A 26,277-nucleotide genomic window follows, 5' to 3' on the forward strand; every position below is an offset into this window, starting at 1 on the left:
AAAAAGAGTTTCGGGTCAAAATGACCCGAGGGAAGTATGAGAGCCACAGTGATTACTCTTTAGGGAACTGTGTTGTCTGACTATAATACTGGAAAGGGAACAATTATTTTAACAGAGAAATTTAAATTACACTCTTTATCTTATTTGACCAACAAACGATTGATTCTTTTCTTCTCTTTTTTGAACTCGATACTGGTTTCAGGTTTTGAACCTGAAGTTCAAATTTACGAGGTAAAAAAAAAAAAAACGTACACAAAAAAAGAACCACAAAAAGTCCAACCCTGTATTTCATTACAAGTTTAATTCAACATTCACTGTAAGTTAATCACCACTCTCTAATTCATATTTAACAAAACATTATTAGAAAACCGTATAACCACCAGTCTTCTGATTAGTGGTGCTAACATGACACTTCTTCCACAAGCTCAGTTACATTGTTCACTGGAGATTCCTAAATCTGCTTGTACCTTTATTCAACAGCATGTGGCGAACGGGGGCGAAGAACGAGGCTGAAAATTCATTAACACTGATTAGCTTTTCCTTTGGAAAATCTATAGACCTCGCTCTCTCTGAGTAAGAAATAATGAAAAAAAAAAACGAACAAACAAAAATGGTACACATAAACCAATACAGTAGTAATGGGTGTAATATATTTGCATTTAATATTTTAGTAAAGGACGGTTATGACGGAATACTACGTCAGTATGAAGTGCTTTGCACCAGAGATGCGGTAACCTGTATCACCTGCCGATGCTGTGACAATGAGAATGCATGTGGAGTTTAACTGTACAAGTAAAACAGATTTAGAGCAGGTAACTATCATAGTTACTACAATAGCTTTACTGCATGACCGCAGCATGTCACAAGTTCACATTTAACTTTTCCATGCAGTCATGCAAACAATTCACTCGGATGAGTTGCAGCTTGTAAACCAGAGCCACACCGATGAGCTTTCCACGTCTTTCTCTGATGGACCAAAGCAAAAAAAACAAAACATAAAACACCCAAAGTACAAAATATCAGCCCATCCCACTGGAAGCTCTGTCCTTGAAATCTGCAGGCGAGTTCTCTGAGGTCCGTTTGGAAGCAGTTCCTTTTTTCTTTTTTTTTGCCACAAGAGCACAGGAAGTTGGCTCACCACTTCCTGTGATAGAGAGTCTAGACAGTCCTCCCCTGATTGGCTACACAGGCTCATTTCAGCCCACCTACTTCTCCAGCAAAAAGTCTCTGCGCTCACACTTCACAATAGACATGCAATACACAGACCAAATTAATTCTTAAGGTTAGGTTGTACATTTATATAGATTTATACATATTTATATAATTCATATATTTTCAGGAATGTTAATCTGTGTGTTTTTTTGTTTTGACGATACAAAAATTACTTTTCATCTGACACATATAAGCAACATCATAAAAACAGTCTCTTTCTTTAAAAAAAAAAAAAAAACATCCCTTAATAAAAATAAGTTCTATTTGTGTTTTGTTTATTTTACAATATATTTTCTTTTGCGCTCCATCTTCCGCTCTACTATTACAATAGGCACTTTGTGCAGCCGCACTCCACGGTGGTCTCGATCTCTTCGGAAAAGGACGATCCATCGGAGCACTTGAAGCTGACCTTCCGTCTCCGGCTCTTGGTGGGGGCGCAGCACAGGCCCGAGTGGCAGGCGTGAGGACACTCCACCCGGGGGATTTTACTGGTGGATGTGCAGCTTTTATGACCCATGTGACGCTTGAGGAGCTCGCGAACCATCTCTCCTTGGCACGTCACCTCTGTGTGGAGGAGGGGACAGAGGACAGGCCATCAGATAAAGCAGTTATATAATATATTAATAAACATAAGGACTTTCAGGTCACAGATTGACTTGTTGCTTCACTCTTCTGGATTCTGTGCGGCATGGTAATGAAACAGCATTTGCAATGCATTTAACTGAGCCCGGAGTCTCTTATGCTCACCAAGGCTGCATTTATTTGATCTGAAATACAGTAAATATATTATTTACTCATTCACCCCGTCTTTCTGTTTTATTCAGATGCAGTGTTGCTGATCTGTTGTTCCCACAGCTGTCTGTCAGGGAAACTACGAGAACAATATGACCCTAGAGCAGAGCACTTTGACCTGGTGTCACGCAGGTTATTGTGAGAAACAAAAACTCAAGCTAAAGTCCTGCCATGGTTGCTAAGTATCTGAATTTTGATCCAAAAAAATAAAAATACATGACGGATCAACTGCAAGAACGTACAAGTGAATCAATGAACAAACAAGCAAGGTAACAGAATTTATAAAAGAAAACTAATAAATAAAATAAAGTGATGAAAGTTAATGAAATCAAAAAAAAAAAAAAAAAAAAGTAAATAAAATAATCATAAAATAAAAAAATACATAAATAATTATAAATACACAAATAATTATATATATATATATATATATATATATATATTGTGAAATATTATTACAATTTCAAATAACTGTTTTCTATTTTAATATATATTGAAATGTAATTTATTCTTGTGATGCCAAAGCTGAATTTTCAGCATCATTGCTCCAGTCTTCAGTGTCACATGATCTTTCAGAAATTATAATAATATGCTGATTTGCGGCTCAAGAAACATATCTTATGATCAATGTTAATGATAGTGCTGCTTAATATTTTTGTGAAACCCATGAGACAGTTTTTTTGTGGATTCTTTGAATAGAAAGTTCAAAAGTACAGCATTTATTTGAAATAGATTTTTTTTGTAACAGTGTGAGTCTTTGTCACTTTTAATGCACTTAATGCATTCTTGTTGAATACAAGTAGTACGCTAATTTCTTGTTTTTACTTTCTGAGATCTCATGGAGATCATATGGAGAAAAAGAACAACCACATAAAAATTATGGTTATTATTGTTGCGCTCTGTTGAAATGAGATATTATTGTATGTGATGTTATTGTAATATTCTTCACCCAATACAGTTTGGATGAAAATAGTCATCTGAAAAGCAGAGTAGGCTACATTTTACAATTCTTAAGATTATGAGATCAGCAAAGTATTTCAGTGTGGATCATCATCTTACTAAATAACTATTGGTAAATGGATCAACAAACCGAAAGAATATAACAAAAGAAAAGATAGATAGCAGTGTAAACACAACCTAGCTGGAAGATTATGGAAAAAATAATTTCCCTGTAAAATAACGTGCACTGATGAATTGTGCACATTAGGACCAGAAACATTTATTAATGATCTTGTTTTTAAGTGGTATAAGTAGCAAGCTTTTAAATTCTGATCAAGAATAATGCATATGTTTTGCAGTGCTGTGTCTCACCTGTTTCACAGGTCGGCCCGCTGTACTCGGGCTGGCAGTGGCAAACCGGCTCTCCGCTCTCCGTCGCTCTGCACTCTCCGTGCACACAGTGCTGCCCCTTACATGCGGCGGACTCCTCCCGTCTGTCACAGGACTGGCCAGAGTATCCATCTGCACATGAGCAGCTGTATGAGGAGCCTTTAGGCACACACACACCATGCACACACCTGCACAAGAAGAGAGAGGGTATTACTGCCTGATACAAGATACGCACAACCGTGAGTGCTTGTGTACATGCGTGTTTGTGTACCTGCTGCTCTGACAGGGGCTCTGGGAGGTCATCTGTTCACACAGTGGGCCGTTGTGGCCGGTGGGACACTCGCAGGTCACCCCTGCCTCTCCTCTCTGTCTGCAGGCCCCCTGAACACAAACGCCGCATGAGTGACAGCCCGGCAGGACGCCATCAACCCCTGCCCGTCCACCGCCGAGGTCTTGGGGTTCCCCATTGAGCCGGACGTCATGAATACAGCCGTTAAAAGACTGGAATGGACGGTCTGGACCCGGTCGCAGGCCTGCCGTGTCAATCAGAGAGGGAACCCCTAAAATATGAACAACAGGCAAATATTAACACACTCGTACACACACATACAATATAGAGAGGGCCTGCAAATGCTTTACATTACAATGTATTCAAACATTTGGACAGCATTTTGTGTGTCTCAAAGCAAGCCACTATGAAACCTTTGAAATACACTGCGGTGTCTTTGACTCTTACCGCCTATATAGAGTTGTGTGTTGTGGTCCACAGCAGGGGGGCGGGGCAGTTTGCCCAGGCTTTTTGGTGCCCCTTTATCCACCACCAAACTCAGGGTCTGATTCTGGATCAGCACCTCCACCATATGGAAAAGACCATCATTCACGGACTCCACACTGGCAGAAAGCAGAAGACAGACAAAAATGTAAATCTGTTACATTTATATAATTTAATAATAATATTTATATAATATAGTAGTAGTATATAAATGTATAATTATATTAATACATGTATAATTTAATAATAATAAATAATAGTTATATATATATGTATATACAGGGTGCGATTTGTGAAAAAAACAGAGGGGGGGATGTTTTGAAAAAGTTTTATTCATAAAAATAAATCATGAGAACATGAACTTCACTGCATTTGCTGGAATTGTAAAATCTTTTTTCTTATTATCTCATGAAGTAGCTAGTCTAACGCAATATTTTTACTCTAATAGCTTATATGAACAGTACGGAGCCCGGGAAGTCACCTGTAGGGAAAAAAAAAACAATCCGAGGCGACGGTTTTGCAATCCGTCCCCTCAGTTTATAAACTGTACTCACGAATTCTTAAACTGTTCCCTCGGTTTAACAATTCGTGCCCACGGATTAATAAACCGTACCCACGAGTTCCTAATCCGTGCTCTCAGATGTGTAAACCGTGCCCTCAGTTTTTGCAATCTGTACCCACAAATTCATAAACCGTGCCCACGCTTTCGCAATCCGTACTCACGGGTTTGTAATCCGTACTCACGGGTTTGTAATCCGTACTCACGGGTTTGTAATCCGTACTCACGGGTTTGTGGCTCGTCCCCCAGAGTGTGCCGCGTGATTCAACCAGGCCTCCTGTTTAGATGCGGGATGCATTGCATTGTTTTTAAAACCCTTTTTTAAATGGATAATTTCTTGCATTTTCTAAAGAAAACTGCATTTATAACTGAGTTTAGCCTATAGGCAACTTTTATCTTTAAAGTCAATTTTTTAGAGGAAAAAGCTCAGTATAATAAGGGAAGAAAATAAATAAAATAATAATAACACATAAAAGATTTGGTTATAAGTTATAAATTATTTTATGTTAGGCTAAACATATTACTGTCTTCGGTGAACTCATTCATAGTAATAAACGCAAATAATAATTAGCTATCAAATCCATTTAGGCTATAGGCCTATTTAGAAGACTCTTTTATCCACAAAAAAAAAAGAAAAAAAAAAGAACAAAGCAATTCGTCAAATGTCAGTCTTAGACATGGGCTAAGATTATAACAAACAAACACAGGTTTTTAACGCATATCCAAGTGTTTGTGTGGAGCGCGCACTGCATGTCACTGAGCCGCGTCTGCAAACGCTTGCATGTTCCTATCAACAGTGGAACAACTTAAAATAATCTAGCATTTCTGGTCATACAGAAAAAATACATTATACATAATACATTATTTGCAACTACTTTTATTTGTGTAAACTCACAATAACAAGAAAACGTTGTGTATTTGTAAAATAAAATAAAACAATCAGGCGCGCTTTCATGATCTCCGGAGCGCGTCTCATAAATGAACTGAAACAAAAGCCTATATAAAGCTTGAAATGTCCACTTTTAAACGAACAAATTAGAATCGAAAGCTGCATTTCTCTAAAGGTGCATCCTTTACAGCGGAGATGGAGATATGTTTAGCCCGTCACTAGAAAACTGTTCATTTAAACAATACAAATCCATCGTTATTTTTCAGAAACATTTATTATGATTAGCCTATAAATCACCTATAAATCATCTCTCTTTATGGTTCCAGAGACATGTTCTTCTCATTTAGCACTGCGGGCAAAATATAGTTTTTAGAAAGTAAAATCTATTTTTTTTTCCATATTAATTTGCGAAAATTTTAAATGTTTAATAAAGGCAAAAAGTCAATGGTATTTATTTTTTGTGCACACACACTTGGATATGCGTCAAAATCTTGTGTTTATTTATGATAATCTCAGCCCTGTATTATTGTCTAACCTGTTTTATGACTGACATTTGACGAATTGCTTTGTTTCTTTTTTTGATAAAAGCGTCTTATATCTAAATATGTAGCCTAAATGTAATAATAATAGCCTAATTATTATTATTAGGCCTATTATTTGCGTTTATAACTAAATGAGTTCACTTAAGACAGGAATATGTTAATCATAAAACAATTTATGAATGTTTTATTTTTATAGGCCTATAACTTTGTGTTTGTGTTATATATATATATATTGTATGTGAAGTCCTTTTAAAAACAATGCATCCCGCATCTAAACAGGAGGCCTGGTTGAATCACGCGGCACACTCTGGGGGACGAGCCACAAACCCGTGAGTACGGATTACAAACCCGTGAGTACGGATTGCGAAAGCGTGGGCACGGTTTATGAATTTGTGGGTACAGATTGCAAAAACTGAGGGCACGGTTTACAAATCTGAGAGCACGGATTAGGAACTCGTGGGTACGGTTTATTAATCCGTAGGCACGAATTGTTAAACCGAGGGAACAGTTTAAGAATTCGTGAGAACAGTTTATAAACTGAGGGGACGGATTGCAAAACCGTCGCCTCGGATTGTTTTTTTTTCCCCACAGGTGACTTCCCGGGCTCCGTAGTACGGTGATCACGCACAACGAAAAAACACGCAATAATTAAATCCCCCTCCCAGTAGCTACCATGGATAGTGCCACTCGGCTTGACATGTCAAAACACTTATTTATGAATGGCAAAATTAAATGGCACAACGTAGTGTCAACTTAAACATAAATAGGCTATAGTGTAGGCCTATAGTAAGTTGCATCATACTAGGAAAACAGTCTTTTTCTGCTTTCCTGTGGGAAAATCCGCAGCTTTCCAGTGGGTGGTCCATTTCGGATTTTATTGTTCTATCGCACTGACAGTTCACATTACATCGCTTTACTTAGTTTAGGCTAGGCTACTTCTATCAGTCTGTTGAACGATGGATTGATTGTAAAGTTAAACCATCACAGTAGAAACAGTTGTACTACTGTTAAAGTAACAACGTTAACGTTACATCGCGATGCTGAGCTACAATGAAATGATAGAAAAGACAGATGACAGATCTGTCAATTCGCGTATACCGCGCTAAACGCCTCAGTCTCGCAAGTGTTGATAGGCTATTACTCGTGAGGAGTAACCAATCAGATAGCGCCGTGGGCGGGACATTGAGCAAGCCTGCAGAGAGGTGATTACAGAGAGGCTGCGGCCGCTATACCAGAGCCAGCCGAAGGAGCCCATTTTAAAATAAAATTGACTTTATTCAAACCACGGACCCGTGATAAGTTTTGTGATCCGTCTCGCTACTATTGTAGTAGCACTGATCACTTTGAAGGGGGGATACATTTAAGCAGAGGCAGGGATACTTTGACCAGAAAGGGGGAAATCCCACGCATCCCCCCCCAAGGGGGGAAATGACGCCATTTCCCATCAAGCTTATATTTAATCACATTTTGCAAAAATATTATTTAAATGTGTGTATTTAGTATACACAAAATGCTAGCTATTAAATTAGCCTTAGCGGCAGTTTTAACTGACCGTATCATGTCACCATTGGGGTAAATTAACTTTTTAAAGTATTGTTTTAAGTCCAAGTGAAAAGCCTGAATATGCAATACTGAATATCTCCCCACTGCCTGAAAATGCTATGGTTTCCACATTACACTCCGTCAGGTGTATTTCCAGTGAATTTGGCACTGACATGGGGAGAGCTTATGTTGTGGGAAAAGGAGAGCTTGTGTTGGCCATAAGTTCACTCTTTCTTTGAGTTAGCACGCTCAAATCACATCCTGCTGAGTTTGGCACTGTGACTGTGCGAACGCCTGAGAGCGATTCTGTTTCACACGGTCATTTTTAAACCATTGAAGAGTGCCGTTTGTTCCTCAGTTCCATGAAACCTCCATGAAACATCTCATAGACCATGACAGCGTGCTCTGACCGGCACAGCTGGGTGATTTTTCCCTGTTTCTGACATTGCAGTGACTGTAGCGAGCTGTTTGGCCCAGATTCTGCTGACTTCTAGGATTGTCTTTTGTTTAAAGGTGAGATTTAAGGTTATGAACTTATCACTATCCTCTGAACTAACAATAGATCATGAGAATTCAGTCTGCTCGGCTGTAGAAACCCTGGTTCTGTATTGTAGTAGTTATTGCTGGATGCAGCGCAAGCAGTTACAGACAGCTAGAGACAGTGGTTTGGCAAAGAAGCCCAGAGACCAACAGGGAGAGGAGAAGGGGGTGAAAGAAATGATATTGCGGTGAGTAGAGTATATCTTAATCTCCCCTCAGCCTTAAACAAGGTTTTCCTCTTTTTCTGTCTTTGGGGGAAAAAATAAATGAATGAATGAAAACATTTATTTGTATCTAATATATTTACGTATATATGTAGTAAAACACCTAAAACAACAGAGCATTGCCAGCAAATATATTAAGCAAACAAAGGCTAGCATTAAAATGAACTAATTGTTGCTTTGTGGGCAGGCAGCTAGTATTTGCGCTGGCTTGCAATGCACATTTCCATTGCTGAAATGCTGAGGCCATAGGTGCGGAGAGAGATCAGTGTCCCCAGATATAGGGGGTACGGTTCACGGAGGTCTTGGCTGAACAAAGACCCAACACAGGCACACGTGTGGTTTGCATTACAGGCCCATAATTCAATTCCTGTTTCAAAATAGGCTTTTGCAACAAACACTATATTGTCTGCCGGCTGAGTCCCCCCAAACATCTCAAGCCCGTCCATTTGATACATCAGTACCACCAGAGATGAACAACTTTTTTTATAATATAAGGACATTTTCATCCATTGTCTCTGGTTTTGACAGCCGTCTTTCATTAAGTCGGTCTGGGGGCCTACATGCTGGCTGGGAAGGAAATCGGAAGAGTATTTTGTGGAAAAGGTGGTGAGAGTGGGAATGTAATGGAACGAAGAGGAAGGGTCTATTACAAGAATGAAAACAGACTTAATCAGAACATAAATCTCACTATGGGAGACAGAAGCCTTCATTTGGAACTGACAAAATGTTCTTGAATCTATGCAGTGAAGGTCTAGCACCACTAGGGGGCAGTAGAAAACAACTCCTCAAGATGTAGCAAAGCGCTTGCAACTATTGGCCTTTTGTTCATATTCTGACAGACAGAAAATATCCTGAGGCCATAATATTTTTAGAATGGGGGGTTGAGAAGGTGGAGTGTCTTTGATGTGCGACTAGCCTGCATATTAGCTTCAAGCAGCCCATTATGGAACTCAATAAAAACAAACAGAAACCCGTGGAAGATTTCAGCAACCTCATGTCACCCCTCTCACACGAGGGGAAGTCAATTTCCTGTCAGCTGAAAATAAAATATTCTATTTTTCCTTGAGCAAAACCACATTATAAATGACACATACACAAAGTTAGGAACTATTACAGACTCCTTCATCTTGGAGAGTTATCTAGATCAGCAGACCTGTAGACATATTTACATTTTCCAGATTCAATTACACGGCACTATCATTTGCTTACACTAGCTACGAGTAACAGACTGCAGATGTAATGTCAATTACGCCTTTTTGGAGCGTGAATTGCTAAGCAAGGTTATGTAGCATTTACGATATCATGGGGTGGAACCAATAGCTTTGCTTTACATAAGGACTGAAGTAAAGCGCTAACATCAAAACATTTGTAAGTAGCAAAGGACAAGAGTCTCATCCTTGGGAAGAGAATAATGTAGCCTTCCTAAAGCTCAAACAGTAAAGCATGGCACTAGCAGCGCCACTGTCATTGGTTCGATTGTCAGGGAATGCAAGAGCTGACCTTGAATGCAACACAAGTCTTTGTATTAAAGTATCAGCCACATGCGTAAATGTAAATTATGTAGGCCTATGCTAATGCTACACTAAATCTTTGTGTGTGGACAGTTAGCATTAGCATCCCTCAGCTTTGACTATTCTTTCTGCTATTATAGTATTAGCGTTGTCGCACGTAGCCAAGCCATTCTTACAACACCACAACCATTTGGTCTTCTCCAACCCAAGGAAACACTCATCTTACTTACTCATCTTACTCAGGCTGAATTACCACTACTTTCCCTCCATTCAGACATTCTGCTCACACAGGAACTTAGTGCGGGTGAAACGAAAACAGGCCTTAAAAACATACTCTGACCCTTCCCCAAACATCCTAGCACTGTTCAGCGTTAAACCCAGTTGACATGCCAAACATTAGCTGCTTTTAGATCTGTGGTTAGGTGTGGTGCAGGATGGCGAGCCCACGCTGAGGAGCTGGGGGCAGGGAACACTGCAATTCTAACATTCTCATTCAATTTCCTGCGATGTTTCCACAAACCGACGCTTCTGCTGAGGAACTGCCCACGCCGCTGCTTAAACTAATACTCAGATTAGCGTGACATTTAGTAAAGGGCAGCACATTAACACGCTGCATGGACCTAAGCATTCATCTCATGGTAATGAGGCATTACTGCTAGTTAAGAGCCTCCTTCACTCTCCTCCCCAGTGCATATATCAGTCCCTCCATCTCTCTTCTCCCCTCACCCACACCTTCCATCGAGGCAGGATCACATTGCAGAGATAAGTGTCCTCCACTCTTCATTGGCTCTCAGTCACTCTTCATCTCTCTGGGGTCTGATCTGTCTTCTTTCCCACTGCCCAGAACCTCCCTTTCCCTCTCACCTTTTCCATTTTCTTCATAATATTTCCTTGTTTTTCCTGTCAGGGATCTCTTCTCTCGCTGAAGTTCAGCAGGGGCAAGGTGTAAGAAGAGCTGAGTGGGACCTGCAGATGGTGTGGGAATCTTTCAGTTTTTCCCCTCTGATCTTCGCCCCACAGAGTCTTTATGACCCAGTTCCACATTTGAAGTCAAGCACCCGCAGAGAGCCACTGAACCAGACTAGGCTCAGGAATGCTCCAACCACAGCCTCAAAACGGCAGCTTCCATGGTGGGAAAACCAAAGCAAGGGATCTGCCCATATGCTGCACCCACGTCCAAGCATTGTGGCGTAGGACGAGTTACAAATTGAGCAGCTGGCTCTTCAGGAGCTCTGTTAGCTCTGGTTCCACATTGTTAGCACTAACTATGACATGGAGACCTCAGGAGCATGTTTGCCAGACCGGGGTGTGCCGTGTAGTGCCATGGCCAAGTCAGCTAAATTAAGATGGAAGTATAATTTCTCTCCTTGCACTTCCTCTCCTCACATGTGAACTCTGTTCTTTACCCCAAGACAATGTGTTGCAGACATGCCAAAGCCACACATCATAATGTCACTTGGGGAAAAACAAGATAATTAGAGGGTGAGCATGGATCTATGACGGGGGTAGCCAACCCTGCTCCTGGAGGGCTACCTTCCTGCAGACTTCAGTTCCAACCCTGCTCCAACACACCTGTTATACATCGAACACCTTGATTAGCTAGTTCAGGTGTGTTTGATTAGGGTTGGAGCTAAACTCTGCAGGATGTTAGCCCTCAAGGAGCAGGCTTGGAGATCTATGATTAACTGAGGGTGCCATGATCTTGGATTTACTAGGGTCTAATGGTCTACAAAAAGCCTGGCATCAAAATTTACTTAATTCAGTCAGACCTCTGCATACTAATTGAACTGTTCAAGTACACAATGGAGTCCTGGTCTAGCAGTTAATACATGTGCTATGACACATTAAGCCAGGGATGACCAATCCCGCTCCTGGAGGGCCAGAATCCTGCAGAGTTTAGCAACCCTAATCAAACACACCTGAACCAGCTAATCCAGGACTTCAATCATACTAGAAAATTCAAGGCACGTGTATTGAGGCAAGGTGGAGCTAAACTTTGCAAGGCGTTGGCCCTCAAGGAGCAGGTTTGGACACCCATGAATTAAGTGCTGGTGCTCATAGATGGTGCTCATCTCTCCTGGATTTTTTTTTTAGCAGGGTTTAGCTAAGGAAGCAAAATGAATGATATATTATATCTGTACTTGTATGCCAATTGCCTACATTTCAAGATGGCTGCAGAGTTAACCAATTCTGGGAACAATAGTGGCAATGACAAGGCCTTAAAATAAAGCCATGTTTTTGGAGTCATAATTTAGTTTTTAGCACCCATGCTACAGACATTTTGAGCTATGATGCTCATATGGGAAATGTATGTTCGGTCTGTTCCACTCTTTTTCTTCCTCTAAATAAAATGTCAAAAAAGTGCAATTGCTCTAAATACATGCAGTTAATTCTGGTGTTTCTAATTTTAATCGTATGCATCCTTGGTCTGCAAAGACAAGGAATCTGGTTGAAATGTTATTTTCCATGCTGAGACTCCCTCATACAGCAATCGATTCAGCCCTTGCTGCAGACAGAAGGGAAGAGTGGCCCTATGCAGCAGGAACGATCAATACGAAGTCATCAAGCAGGCAGGCACCCAGATCACCGCTGTTCACTTCTACTGCCTGCTAAAACAGCTGCCAGTCACAAATGTTCACACTCTGCTTCTGCAGACGTAGATCCTGATATATGCCACATACCCATTCTTAACAGACATAGACACGAATGCCGATTTTTATCTAGAAATGCTTTGAAACTGTAGGCTTTCATTGTTTGTGTGTAGACTGGATTTAAAAGCTTGAATCTGGGCTCTTGAAACCCATTACAGAGCCTGTGCAAGCTTAATGACATCCGCAGTGACCCACCAGGCCGGAGTCAGGCACCATCTGCTCCAGACTCAACAAGCCAGTTGTCTGCTGAAAGGGCAGAAGGTGAGGGCTAAGAGCTCTGTGTTTATGGGGGCTCCAATGAGCATAGAAATCATGGCGGCTGCAGCACAGAAGCGTTCACATGGGAACAGACCAGAGAAGCAAGCTCTCGCCTGAGGCAGATTCAAGTCATGTAAACCCGGGGCTCCTATATGGTTTTATGATGTGCCATGAGCTTACAGGGATTAAACTTCCCTGAGAACAGGGAGCAAACGTACCCACAAACACGCCTTTTTCACCTCAAACTATTCTGAAAGAGAGCAGGGTGCCTCCTTTGAAACTCAATCATTTTTATGGAAGATGAATGAGTGTGTATTTTTGATGTATGGAAATAATTTAGAGTGGTATAGATTAGACTGGTCTAAATTATGGGGCAGCAAAAACAGCTAGCTGTATGGGTTTATTTATTGTGTAGAACAGAAGTGTGATTGTGTTGGTACAAACCTACTAAACTACACAGGCAGCTGACGACTTAGGGAAAATCATACGTGTGAAATATGTGCGATAAACCCCCGTGCCGGGTTGCACCAATAGACGATATTGTGTATCCAGAGATATTGTCAAAACAAGCATCAGCTATCAATATCAAGATGATTTAGCATTTCCAATTTATGTATTAAAATATTATTAGTATTATTGTATTATTATTATTCTTAGGGAAGGCTACTTTTATTATTAAATTGATTGGTTATTATAATTAATTTGCCAAGTAATAATTTCATAGCGCATCACCGCATAGCTGTGAGGATAAAAAAATATAACATAGAAGCTTACTCCTCATCATTGAAAATTGTCTAAAACATTTAGGTCGATTACAATGAATTATAGGCATATAATTAAAATTATTAACAGTCTATAATATGTCAGAAGACTGCAATAATTAGTCATCAATGAAAATTAAAAACAGCTTTATTTCAAAAACATAATTTAACAAATTAATTAAGAGGCACGGTGTAGATAGACCAACATCGCAGGTGGCTTAGAAGACGTGGGTAATATATGGTTAGTCCATTTTGCAACACGAACTGGAGCTAAGCAACAGTAATTTGTTGCTAGTTTGAGCTACAGAACTTAAAGATCTCCCTCTTTTCGTTATCTTTCTTGCTGCAGATGAAATGGTAAAACTTCTGTTTTCGCGCAGGCGCAGTGAGGGGAAAAAACACTGAGTTTAGGGCAATCGGTTCGTAGCTCTGCTTCAACTGTGCGATATAGTCACGAGGAGCGACCAAAATTTCTGACATGCCAGAAATTCATCCGATCATCCGATTGCGGGTCGGGAGAGGTTAATCGCCTCTCGTTTCTCCCTGCATGACAAACGACGCACGACAAAGCTGAAAATCGTCCCGACCCGAAAAACACACAAGTCACACAAGTCAGAATTTGGCTCAAAAACGGACGAAAATCGCATTGTGTTTGCCCGCCTTAAGGGGTAACATAATTATGCTACCTATTATGTCGAGAGAGCCTACACTCACATGAAAAAATCTGCAAAAATTTTATCTTTTTTCAACAAAAGTCAGCAGGAATGCGTACAGTAAAATGTGTCATAAAACTTTTGACAGCTTCAGGGCTTTTGTTAAAAATACAGATCGTACTTCCCTGCAGTACCATTAAAAGGACAACTTTGTTGTATTTACCCCTAACAAGTGCTTATTAGCACCTTAGAGTACTGCCTGCTAAGGTACTACTATGATTCCTTTGAGGGTAAATAATGTACAAAGTTGTCCCTTTGAGGGTACTGCCCCTAAAAGTATTGTGCCCCAAAAGGTACACTTATCACACATATTATGTGAGAGTGTAGGATGCCTTAAAATAGTGTGTGTGTGTGTCTACTCACCTGTACACTGTGGTTGGGGGGTACTTGGCAACATCATAGATCAAACGAATGTGTCCCTGGTACAGCTCTAAGGCGAGTGGGTCATGGTCCTCTTTATACAACAGAATGCCATTGTCCTTATCAGTGGCCACCTACAAAGTCAGAGAGGCAGAAAATGGGAAATAGACAGCAAAAGATTAGTGAAGGAGAACAGCAGGAATACTTTTGAAGAAGTAAAAGAAGGATGTAGAAAACAATCAAGAGTGCGCGATAAGAACACTATTTCAACACAACATGCACACCGAGAGAACCGCCGTAGGCCTGGCACTTAACTCCCTGTTTAGTCGAGGGCATCAAACGATACGCCTGCGAGCAAGCTGTGATGGAAAACAGCTCACGTTTATATATAAGCAGTAGGGCGGGAGGACAGTTGATGGCTTATGGAGTGTAGAAGCCTCTCTACACATCAGTTGAGATCGAGTGGACTGCTTACACTCATAGCCTGGAGACATATGAGCAGTTAATGTGTCCCTGTTTTCGGTTTCTGTCAGTGGATATGTCACAGGAGGACCAAGTCATTAACACTGTTTAGCACAGTTTTACTAAGAACGCTGGAGATAAAAAAGCAACCTAATTTGATTGCTTTTCTATATTTGCTGCTCCCAAGTGCCCGGCCTCTGCATGTTGCCTTTTAGGGGCCCGTTCACGCTCAGTCTGATGTGACTGAAGAGAGCGAAAGTGTAACATATTCTGAAATATTTGGCATCAAGTCTAAAGATGAAATAATGTTGTTCTCTTAGATTTGACTTAATGGAAAAGTCCAAAATGTTTAATCCAAACAACAACGTTTTACTGGGCTAAAATTTGTGTCTCTATTTTTAATTTAATATTTAATCCTGTTTGTTTTTTTTTTGTTTTTTTTGACAATTAAAGGTAAAGTATGTGAAAACATACAGATGTTTCATTTTCAAACCTCATTGTTCATGTTTTCTTGCGAAAAATTCAGACTTGGTTTAGAAAGCAACACTGAGTATAACCAATGCACTATTACTTTACTCACAAAGGCCACTCGATATGCAAATGTGCTAAGAGATACTGAAACTGAGAGATGCCGACGTCCACAAGGAGATAAACATCTACTGAGCTCTTTTTAATTTCTCCTTCTTTAATTAACATTAGTGTGCCCTCTCGACAGTGAGAAGATATAGGCTCATTTGTAGCAGATCTAGCGGTCACGCAGTACCCCTGATTGCAACGGATAACAGCCCAGCTCAACCTCTATTACCATAATATATGTCCTCAGGAGAGGAATTATTCACACAGGTGGACAAGAGGTGACATTCGCATAATGTCAGAGAGGCCATAGCTGGCTTAAACCGTGCACTGCGGACGAAAATAAAAAGACCTAGAATAGTTGACAGAGAGGCAGATGGCTTCTCATGGCCGCTGATGTGAGTTTGGTTGATATGCGGACTGTCCTGAGGCTAGTGATATGTGAAGTCTATATTACAGAAACTGATCTGGGACCTACTGTTAAGCATTACAGGAAGTGGTTGCAGGTGTACCTGGAGGGATATGTGCATGGGTGGTCGGAACTTGGCGCCGGAGAGCTCTACGTAGGTATCTTTGCCGAGGAAGTGCACTGTGACCATTTTATGGCACTTGATGCCGAAGAAGCCAGGTAGACAACGGCACACGGGCTCTCCCTCCACGACCAGACACTGGGCTCCGTTTTGACAGTCAGATTGATCACATGGACTCGTCTTTTGGAGCAATACCATTGGTGGATGATTCTCACAGAACAACCCGCTAAGGAAATAGAGAGGGAGAGATATATAAGGCATTTACACTACTGGTTAAAAGTACGGAATAATTAGTATTTTTCTTTATTTTTTTTTAAGTATTTTATGCTCACCAAGGCTGCTCTTATTTGATCAAAATACAGTAAAATAATCATTTTAATATATTTAACAATGTAATTTATTCATTCATTTATTCATATGATGGCCATTACTCCAGTCTTCATTGTCACATGATCCTTCAGAAATCATTATTGAATAATGTATATTAAGTATAATATTGAAAGAAATATATAAGCAAATTTGGTAACACCTTATTTTACAGTGTCTTTGTTGTACATGTTACATGTAGTTTCTATAGTAATGGCTAAAAATTGTTAATTAATATTGCACAGTACTTAAATGTACAATTACACTGTAACACAGACACCGTAAAATAAAGGGTAACCACAATGTTTCAAGCACTTTTAATTGAACTTTCCTTCTTTCTTAAATCTAACTCACACAGGAGAAGAAGATGGTGTTAGAATATTGATAGAGTGTCAGGATGGGTGGTAAGCCAGATTAATGCTGGGCTCAAGACACCATCAGGCCCTTAATCAGTAACTGTGGTGGAGTGAGGGATGCTGGGGAGAGAGCTATTGTTCTGCCACACGTGCACACACACACACACATGCTAGTGTTATAATTAGACCTATGGAAATTCATCTTCTGCGCATCTAATAATTTAATGATAGACTAGCATATAATAAAGCACCAACAGAAGCTGTGTGTGTGTGTGTGTGTGTGTGTGTGATTGCACCATTTATCAAGACTTTCATAATCATAATTGTGGTGAGCAGGAAGAGGCCGAGGGCCGTGAGAGAACAGCGCGAGGCCGGTGGCGTGATTAATGATGGGCGACACCTGCGCGACGCACCGGGTTCATATCTCTAACGGAGGAGCGGAAGCATGAAAGGTGGAGCTACGACAGTGAAGGACGAGAGAGGATCAAGCCTGGACTATTTTATTTGCTGTTTTGTTTTATTATATGTGACAGCAGTCGTCCGTGAGGGGCTGCTGTCTTTACTTTCATTTTATATTTGTTTATTTATTTTGTTATTAAAGTCTTTAAATGTTCGCCGGTTCCCGCCTCCTCCTTCCCATAACAACGAACTGTGTTACAATAATAGTTATTATTATTATTCAAACAACAAAAGTCAATGAAAAGACCAAAACGGTTCTCATCAGTTCTACATCTGTAATTTTTTTTGTTGAATTTTCAGAAATTATTAGTAATTATAATTAGCTTAACAAACAACAGACGTCTACGCTGTGTCCTTTACATAGGTAAAGTAAACGCACCTGAGTGTGAACAATGCACGTGTCTCACCTGAACCCCTCCCTACACACACACGTGTATCCATTGATGGCGTCGACACACTCTGCCCCATGCTGGCATTTGTTCTCCAGACAGTCATTGTAATCCTGCTCACACTGCTGGCCAACATAACCTGGCAAACATTCACACCTGAAAAAAAAAAACAATAAAAAACTATTTAGATGCTAGCGATGACTTGCAAAAGTGCAGCTCTGGCACTAGGTGAGTTAAATACTACTTGCTAGTGATGATGACACTTCTGGCTACAACTTGCTGACCATTCCAGGCATGTCATGTTGTCTTTCCTGTGAAGTTCTGACCTATATTCTGTGTTCTCCCATACCCCATTTCCCAGAGGAGCTCACACACTCACCTGTAGCCCTTACTGAGAGGAACACACTTGGAGTCATGTTGGCAGAGGTCAAACCCAGGCAGACAGGGGTCAACCACCTCCTCACACAGATCACCTAAGAGACACACAAAGAAAAGGAACAAATCACTCTAACAGTTGTCCGGATTTTATCACATGCTGAAACACTCAGGGCCTCTACTGGGTGAAGCTCACAGTTGGCTAAAGGAGCTCTTTGACTGAACATTCAGCATGTGTGACCCTCCTTGAGGTGTTTTCGCCCCTAACACCATCTGCCAGCATTTAGACTGTGAGGCTTTTCTCCACCAGGCTCAACTGAAAACACATCTTTGTGTGATGGCAAAGTCTTTCTTGAGCACTCAGCCCAGCAGGGTCCAATCGAAGGCACTAAATCACTGCCAACCAGAACCTTCAATACATTGCCTGTTCCCGTCCACCTGCTGTAGGACGTCCGGCTTTGCAACAGGCTGTAGTCTGATCCAAACTCCACATCCCTGCACTCATTCACCCAGATTCCTAGCATTTCCTGTCCAGCACACTTGTGTTGGTGTTGCTGGCTGCATGGCACAGCAGCAGCCGCTCAGAAACAGATGTACCCTCTTTGTGCTCTGGCCCTCGAGACAAGGTTTAGGTGGTCTGCTGCCAGGCCAATTTCCTCTAGACCCTTTCTGCAGCAACTGTGTGTGTTCTTCAGGGAATCAGTGCAGTCGGTGTCTACAGGTCACGCACGACTGCCTATGTTTCCTGCATGCACCTCACAGGCTGGAATCTGGCAAACAGCTCAGGCTGTAGAGTGTTAAATCAAATCTGAATGTTGTTGGTAAGACTAGTACAGGCTGAGGTTAATACAGAACAATCTTCAGTAGAATTTGCAACAGCTGTTAAAATGCATACAGAAATACAATGACAATGGAGAAGGAATGAATGTTTAAGAGACTTGACCTTTGGCAAAGTGTGAAGATTCAACATTAAACGGGGGCTGAGACGACATTGCCTTGCATAGTTTGGATAATGACATTTTGGAACATTTTTCTGACGGTCTGCTAACTTTTAAACTACCGTTCAAAAGTTTGGGTTCTGTATGATTTAAAACTAAATTTATTTGATCAAAAATACAGTAAAACAGTAATATTGTGAAAAGAGTATATTAGAGATCATGTGACACTGAAGGATTATGTGACACTCACAATATGAAAATCCAGCTTCGTCACAGGAATAAATTACATTTTAAAATATATTCAAATAGATATATTCAAAATGTAATTTATTCCTGTGACAAATCTGGATTTTCATATTCGTTACTCCAGTCTTCAGTGTCACATGATCCTTCAGTGTCACATGATCCCTGATATACTAATTTCATGCTCAAGAAACATTTCTTATTATTACCAATGTTGTGCTGCTTATGTGGAAACTGTGATACTGTTTTTCAGAATGTTTTGATGAATAGAAAGAACAGCATTTATTTGAAATAAAAATGTTTTGTAACATTAACTTAATGTCACTTTTTTTTATCATTTCAATGCATCCTTGATGAATAAAAGTACTAATTTCCATGAAAAAAAAAACTTTTGAAAGGTAGAGTAAGTCCCAGTATAACTGTAAATGGGGACAATGTTAAAAAAGGAGAGAAAACATCACCAGTCTATTAAAGCTGTGTTCATTTTGGAGCTGTGTTCATTTTGGAGATGGCGGCACGCGTCTGTGGCAAGGCAGGTGCAACCCGCACCATCCTCAAGCTGACTTATAACAAACCTGATTTTTGTTACAAAATCAACGGGGAAATGATCACTACTTTGATTCAGAAAGCTGTAGTCATAAGCTATATTTTTGCCCTTCTGATTTTATCTCTGCGTTGCTGTTGGTCAATAAACCTACAGCAACATACAAGACGAAGTAAACAGCATGTTATTACCTTCGATCAATGTAGCCAGTTTGTTGTCCACTCCGTGTTATTGAAAGATGGTAAAGGGATTTCTCCGACAAAACAGCTTCGATCCACAGAGAGAGAAAAAACATCTCGGCAGTTGAGGAGATCAGTCGGCTATCTTGCTATCACTCTTCTACTCGCAGGTGATATCCATCAAAATCCTGGGCCTAACTTTAGTTGTAGTGGTGGCTCACAACTCGCCGCTGCATCTACTACTGGACAAGGTAGGCCCTTTGTTGATTTTAAACTGCGTCATCCTATGACTGAGATGTCCCAACGAAGTCACCCATCGTGCTCTATTCAGTCGGTTCCGGTAAATGCGCTTCTAGCGCTTCCAACTATTCCAACAGTGCGTGAAAAATTGCCCATTTATAAACAACGTAAACCTCTGCTGTTTCAAACAACAAACCATGCAAAAGTTTTATGGGATCCGCACGCAAAACCTAAAGGGTTACTCGGGGGACATCTAAACATTAGAAGCGTTGCTTCAAAGACTGATCAACTTGAAAAATTACTTATGGACTCAAATCTGGATTTTCTTTGTTTGTCGGAATCATGGCTGACAGTCACATCGCCGGGGACAGCATACCTAGTACCAGGGTACAATATCTTTAGAAAAGATCGAAAGACTGGTAGAGGAGGTGGACTATTGATGTATGTCAAAGACCATATAAATTGTAATGAAATTGAACTAAACTGTATGGATATTGAATGTATGGCAGTAAGAATGATTTTATCTAACAATATGTCATTTACTGTTATTTGTATATATAGACCACCGTCATCAACTAGTATGTTTTATGAACACTTGAAAAATATTTTGAAAGAATTTGATAGGAAAAAAGAGTTGATTTTGGTTGGAGACCTAAATATCAACTGGACTGAGAAGTCAAAAAGGAAAAAACTTAAAGATATAACAAGTCAATATGACCTAAAACAATTAATACAAGGTCCCACCAGAATCACTCCATCATCTCAGACACAGCTTGATCTTATTTTTAGTAATAAACCAGAAAGAATAACTAAAACATTTAATTTTTTAACAGGGTTATCGGATCATAATTTGACAATGGTATCAAGGAAATTAACGAAACAAAGGTTCCTATACCAGCAAGAAAGTAATAAGGTTTTAAACATTATACCAAAGAGGTTTATTAATGAGTTTGAAAACCAGTTGAAACAACTAAACTGGAGTGAGATCCTTTCTACACAAGACTTAGAGGTTGCTTCTAGGAGCTTAATGATTAAGGTTAATAGTGTTAAAAATGAGTTCAGTAAAAGTGTTACACATGCTAAAAAAAAGCAAAATCTGCCCTGGCTTAATGAACAAATATGGAATTTGATGAAGCAGAGGGATTATGCATTGAAAATTGTAATTAAGTCAGGGTTAGCTCATCATAGGAGAACTTTTAAACAGCTACGTAATAAGGTTGTAAATGAATTGAGAAAGGCAAAGGCAAAGTTTTTTATTGATATTATAAATGATTCAAAAGGTAACAGTAGGCAAAATTGGGAAAATATTAATAGAGTGTTAAAGAATACCAGAAAAAGAAATAAAGAGTTTGAATTAAAAGTACATGGAACCTTAATTACAGATAAAGATAAAATTTCTTCTATGTTTAATAGCTACTTTATAGATTCAGTTCAGGATTTGGCACAAGGATTTGGTATAAGAGAGAGGGTCATTACACCAGCAAATGATACTCTGCCACTGTTTAGCATCTCTAAAGTGCCAAAATCTTCAATAATTAAAACCATAGGCAAGTTAAAGAACTCAAAGGCTAAAGATGCTTTTGCTTGTGATTGTGTATTTTTGAAGAAGTATAAAAGTATCCTTTGTACTCCAATTGCTCATCTGGTAAATCTATCTATTGAACAAAGTTTTTTTCCCAATGCCTGGAAATCAGCTGTAATAACCCCCATATTTAAGGCTGGAGATGCAACTAATATAATTAACTATAGACCCATTAGTATCCTTCCTGTGGTCTCCAAAGTAATGGAAAGGATTGTCTGTGACCAGTTGCTAGCCTATTTAAATCAAGGTCATTTTCCACTGCACCCTATGCAGTTTGGATTTAGGAAACATCATGCCACAGAAACAGCTACTTGTTATTTTGTCGAGCAAATAAAATCTAGCCTTGACAATGGAGGGGTTGTTGGGGCTGTTTTCCTTGATTTTAAAAAGGCGTTTGATAGTGTAAATCATAATGTTCTGTTATCCAAACTGTCAAAGTTTAATTTTTCTCACAATGCTCAGACATGGATGGAATCTTATCTAGATTCAAGAAAGCAGTGCACTAGGATTAATGATAGATGTTCCTCCTTTGTTAACTGCACTATCGGAGTCCCTCAGGGATCTATTTTAGGACCAATTTTATTTAGCTTATATATTAATGATTTGCCATTGATTTGCCCGGAAGTTCACATCCAAATGTACGCAGATGATACAGTTATTTATACCCATGCGAAATCTAGGGAACAAGCCGCAGTGAAACTTACTGCGGCTCTAACCAAAGTATCAGACTGGTTAACTCTCAATTGTCTTACTCTTAACGTAAGCAAAACAGTGGGTATGTATTTCTCTGTCAAGAAGAATGTTGTACGACATCAGCCTGATATCTGTATCATGGGAGAGACAATACATATTGTTGATCATTTTAAGTATTTAGGATTAATTATTGACTCTAACCTAAGTTTTAAAAAACACATTAAAAAAATATCCAATTGTGTCAGAGCTAATTTGGCAAATTTTAGAAATATAAGACATCAGTTACCAATGGCTGCAGCTAAGTTGTTATTACATACGATGATCTTTTCACATTTATCTTATTGCTCCACAAGCTGGTCACAGGCGGGTGGGACTACGATAAAACCCTTATGTTCCCTTTACAAACAAGCGGTGAAAGTTCTGGATAAAAAACCGAGAAACTACCACCATTGTATCATTATAAAAAAATACAACTTATTAACCTTTGACAGTTTTTTAAGCTTTGCTGATATGTGTCTGATGTATAAATTGATACATGATCTTGCACCACCCCCACTCAAGCAATGTGTGTCCTTTTGCAGAGATAATGTAAGGGTCACCAGGGCTTCTGTAAGAGGTGACTGTTATACTCAATTTAGGAAAACTAAATTTGGACAATCAGCTTTTTCATTTGCAGTGGTTGAAAAATGGAACTTAATCCCACATTACATTAGAGATTGTGCAAGCCTTAGTGGTTTTAAAAAGTCCGTAAAGACTTGGCTGAAGGCGAATCAAATATGTGATCATTGACTCTTTTATATATTGTATATTTGTATTCTGTTTTTTATGTGAGTACTGTGTGTTTATGTTGTCTTTTTCTTTTTTTCTTTTTTTTCCCTTGCCCGGGGACCACAGATGTAAATTAGCCGTATAGCTAACTCTGGTACAGGGCTTGAACTGTGCATGGTCCCTGATAAATAAACTAATAAATAAATAAATAAATAAATCTCCAACTCTCCACTTACATTTCACCCACATAATTACATCCTTTTTTATATGAAACTACTAAAAATATATTTGCTGATGAGCTCGAGCCGGACTGGTACAGATGACAGTCAGACAAAGAGAGTAAGATGAGCAGCACCAGTTAGAATGAGGGAGATCTAACTGACAGCTTCCTGCATGCAAGAAAAGTCTCAAATGAGATTTTTATTCAAATATCACAGTTGTTTCTGAGAGTAAATGGAGACTCTAGCATAAAAATGTGTGCTAGAGTGATCCTCTAGCATAAATAGAGGATGATCCCTCAGTGATCCCACACGTTCACTGAGGGATCAGTGATCCCACACGTCTCCTCTAGAGTTCCTATATCTAACTCCTAGGATTTCAGAGGAAACCTCTGAGCCAAAGTTGATCCTTACATGAAACTTAACTGAGAACTCCATTAAGATCAACCTCTGAGCAATAACATTTTTCTCTTCCTTGAAAACTCAGTTTAAGGCTGTGCCCTTTAAGCAGACAGCTGTGTGTGCCCTACAAGCTTATGGATGTGGCCAGGCTTGGACCGCAGCAAGTACACACACTCTCTACACACCAAATGTACCCGCTCCAGGGGAGGTGGCAAAGAGGAATGCCGTTATAATGACAGGGCCCGCTAGGAGCAGTTGCACTTCCTATTTTGAGGAAGGAAAAGAGCGGAGGGCAGAAAAGAAGGGAGGACCAGAGCAGTGGTGCCACTGCTCAGCACTTGGCAGATCAGAAGTGGAAATGAACAGACAGTTTTAACAACAGCTGAACTCTAAATCCGCTGAGTCAGAACTTTTGTCAAAAACTGGTTTGTTTAGTAAAACTGCCCTATACCAGCCTTAACATGTATATTATTTTGGTTTCCTAATGTTTTCTTAGCCACCTCAGTTGTGGCTGGAGGATATAACTGCAATTGGCACAGTCTGGCCGGTGAAATGGCCTCATTGCGGTACGACTGAAACGGACAAATAGGGTTATATGACTAAGAAAATTGTATCAGCGTCTGAGACACTCTGAATGCATTTATAGGCTGGTTCAATGAGGTTGAACTGGTACCTTTGTAGTTAGGAGAGCAGACACAGGTGTAGTTGTTGATGCCGTCCACACAGGTGGAGTTATTCTCACAGTCGTTGTCGTCACAGTCATCAGGATTCACCTCACACTGCTGGCCCTCATACCCAGGTGGACACACACAGCTACAGGAATGATAAGGCACAAGACAATAATCAATACTTCAAATGTTAGGACAAAAGAAAACACACGGGTTTCAGTGATTTAGCTCTGTTTGGTGACACCCTGAGGCCTGCCAAACTGTTTTTCTTTAGTCCTGCAGCCATAACAGTGTCATTTGTTGCTATTCATGTCTCATCGTTTGGTCTCTAAAGCTATATGTCTCGTTTCGAAGGCTGTGTCCTCCGGAGGTGGCTTTTGTCGGCTGCATATGTCATAAGTGGGAGAGTTATTATTATAAAATTAACAGTTATTCCAAGTGAAGAATAAATCGCTGGCATTTCTTAATGACTTTGGAATGTAGTGGTCAGTTTACTGAAATGAAGCAGCCTCAATGACGTATGCGGCCGACTATTGCTATTGTATGGCTTTAGAAGACTTATTCAGAAGGAATATAGCATATGAGTTATATAGATCACTTTTATGGAATGCTTTGTCCTTCTCTGAGTTATTAAGCTGGACATTCACTGGTCACCATCCACTTTCTTTGAGGAAAAGAGCAGCCTTAACATTCTGCGAAATGCCTCCTTTTGTGTTCCACCAAAAACAAGCAATATGATGGTGAGCAGATGATGGAAGCACTGTTGGAGATCATATATCCAGTGTCATAGTCTAAAGATCGAGACCAGAAAAGGGTCGAGTCTGCAGTAAGACAGAGTCCACATGCTCCTGAGTCCAAGTCCATATTTTCAGGTTCTTGGTCCTCAAGTCCAAACCAAAGACCATATTTTCATGGTCTTGTCTTGTTGAGAGCATGAGGACTCGGTCTTGACTCAAACTCAACCCTCTTCTGGTCTCGGTCTTGACTCAAACTCAAATGAGCTGGTCTCGACTACATCACCTCCTGAAGCAGCCCTTAATATATGTATTTTTTCTCTGTTGTTTTGTCTTTCTGTTGCTATCCGTAAGTCTTGTGGGTCTGATCCATCAGTGACTGAGGCTCAGTGTTTGATAAACCTCCATCTCCATGGTGAATTGTTGAGCAATAGCAGTAAAACTTATCTCAGCGTTTAGCAGAACCCACACCCGCTTGTACCCTTCCACCCAGTCCCTGCCCTCTGGCTGCCAACACTCAGGGGCTACGCCAGAAACTGATATATTCCACCCACAGACACATAAAAACACACAAATCTCTGGGCTCATTTGCTAGCTGTTTTTTTGTAAAGTCATTGTGCAATTCTGTTTTCTTCTGGATGTGAAGCGGCTGCCCTACAAAAATGTTCTAATATAACATTACCAAAGTTGCCGGGTGATTTATGGGGCACAGGGGACATTTATTGTGCCATTACAACAATCTGCCTGCCTCTTGCTTCTTTCAAATGTCCAGGGGTATTACAAGCTTTAATTTTTTAATGCACAGATTTTGTCCAGATGTGCATTTTAACACGACAGTTTCAAATGAACTTATTTCAGTTCTTAAATCTTCTTTATATCCTTTTGACACTTGTATTCATAGTGATA

At 40.0% G+C, this 26,277-nt stretch overlaps 1 protein-coding gene across 1 annotated transcript in view; it reads right to left on the reverse strand.

Annotated features, from left to right (window-relative positions):
• Nucleotides 1–282: 282 nt before the first annotated feature.
• The window catches only part of slit3 (slit homolog 3 (Drosophila)), a 199,225-nt gene continuing 173,230 nt past the window's right edge, over nucleotides 283–26,277 (reverse strand). The window contains exons 28-36 of the mRNA XM_056250333.1: nucleotides 24,643–24,782; nucleotides 18,167–18,260; nucleotides 17,806–17,943; nucleotides 16,200–16,443; nucleotides 14,656–14,786; nucleotides 4,067–4,221; nucleotides 3,602–3,890; nucleotides 3,313–3,518; nucleotides 283–1,776 (exon numbers count right to left, since the gene is read on the reverse strand). Coding sequence (XP_056106308.1) covers nucleotides 1,535–1,776; nucleotides 3,313–3,518; nucleotides 3,602–3,890; nucleotides 4,067–4,221; nucleotides 14,656–14,786; nucleotides 16,200–16,443; nucleotides 17,806–17,943; nucleotides 18,167–18,260; nucleotides 24,643–24,782 — 1,639 coding nt within the window. The 3' untranslated portion in view covers nucleotides 283–1,534. The remainder of the gene's footprint in view (nucleotides 1,777–3,312; nucleotides 3,519–3,601; nucleotides 3,891–4,066; nucleotides 4,222–14,655; nucleotides 14,787–16,199; nucleotides 16,444–17,805; nucleotides 17,944–18,166; nucleotides 18,261–24,642; nucleotides 24,783–26,277) is intronic.

The sequence above is a fragment of the Rhinichthys klamathensis genome, unplaced genomic scaffold, assembly GCF_029890125.1.
Source record: "Rhinichthys klamathensis goyatoka isolate OS25496 unplaced genomic scaffold, OSU_Roscu_1.1 h1tg000068l_1, whole genome shotgun sequence".
Classification (NCBI taxonomy): domain Eukaryota; kingdom Metazoa; phylum Chordata; class Actinopteri; order Cypriniformes; family Leuciscidae; genus Rhinichthys; species Rhinichthys klamathensis.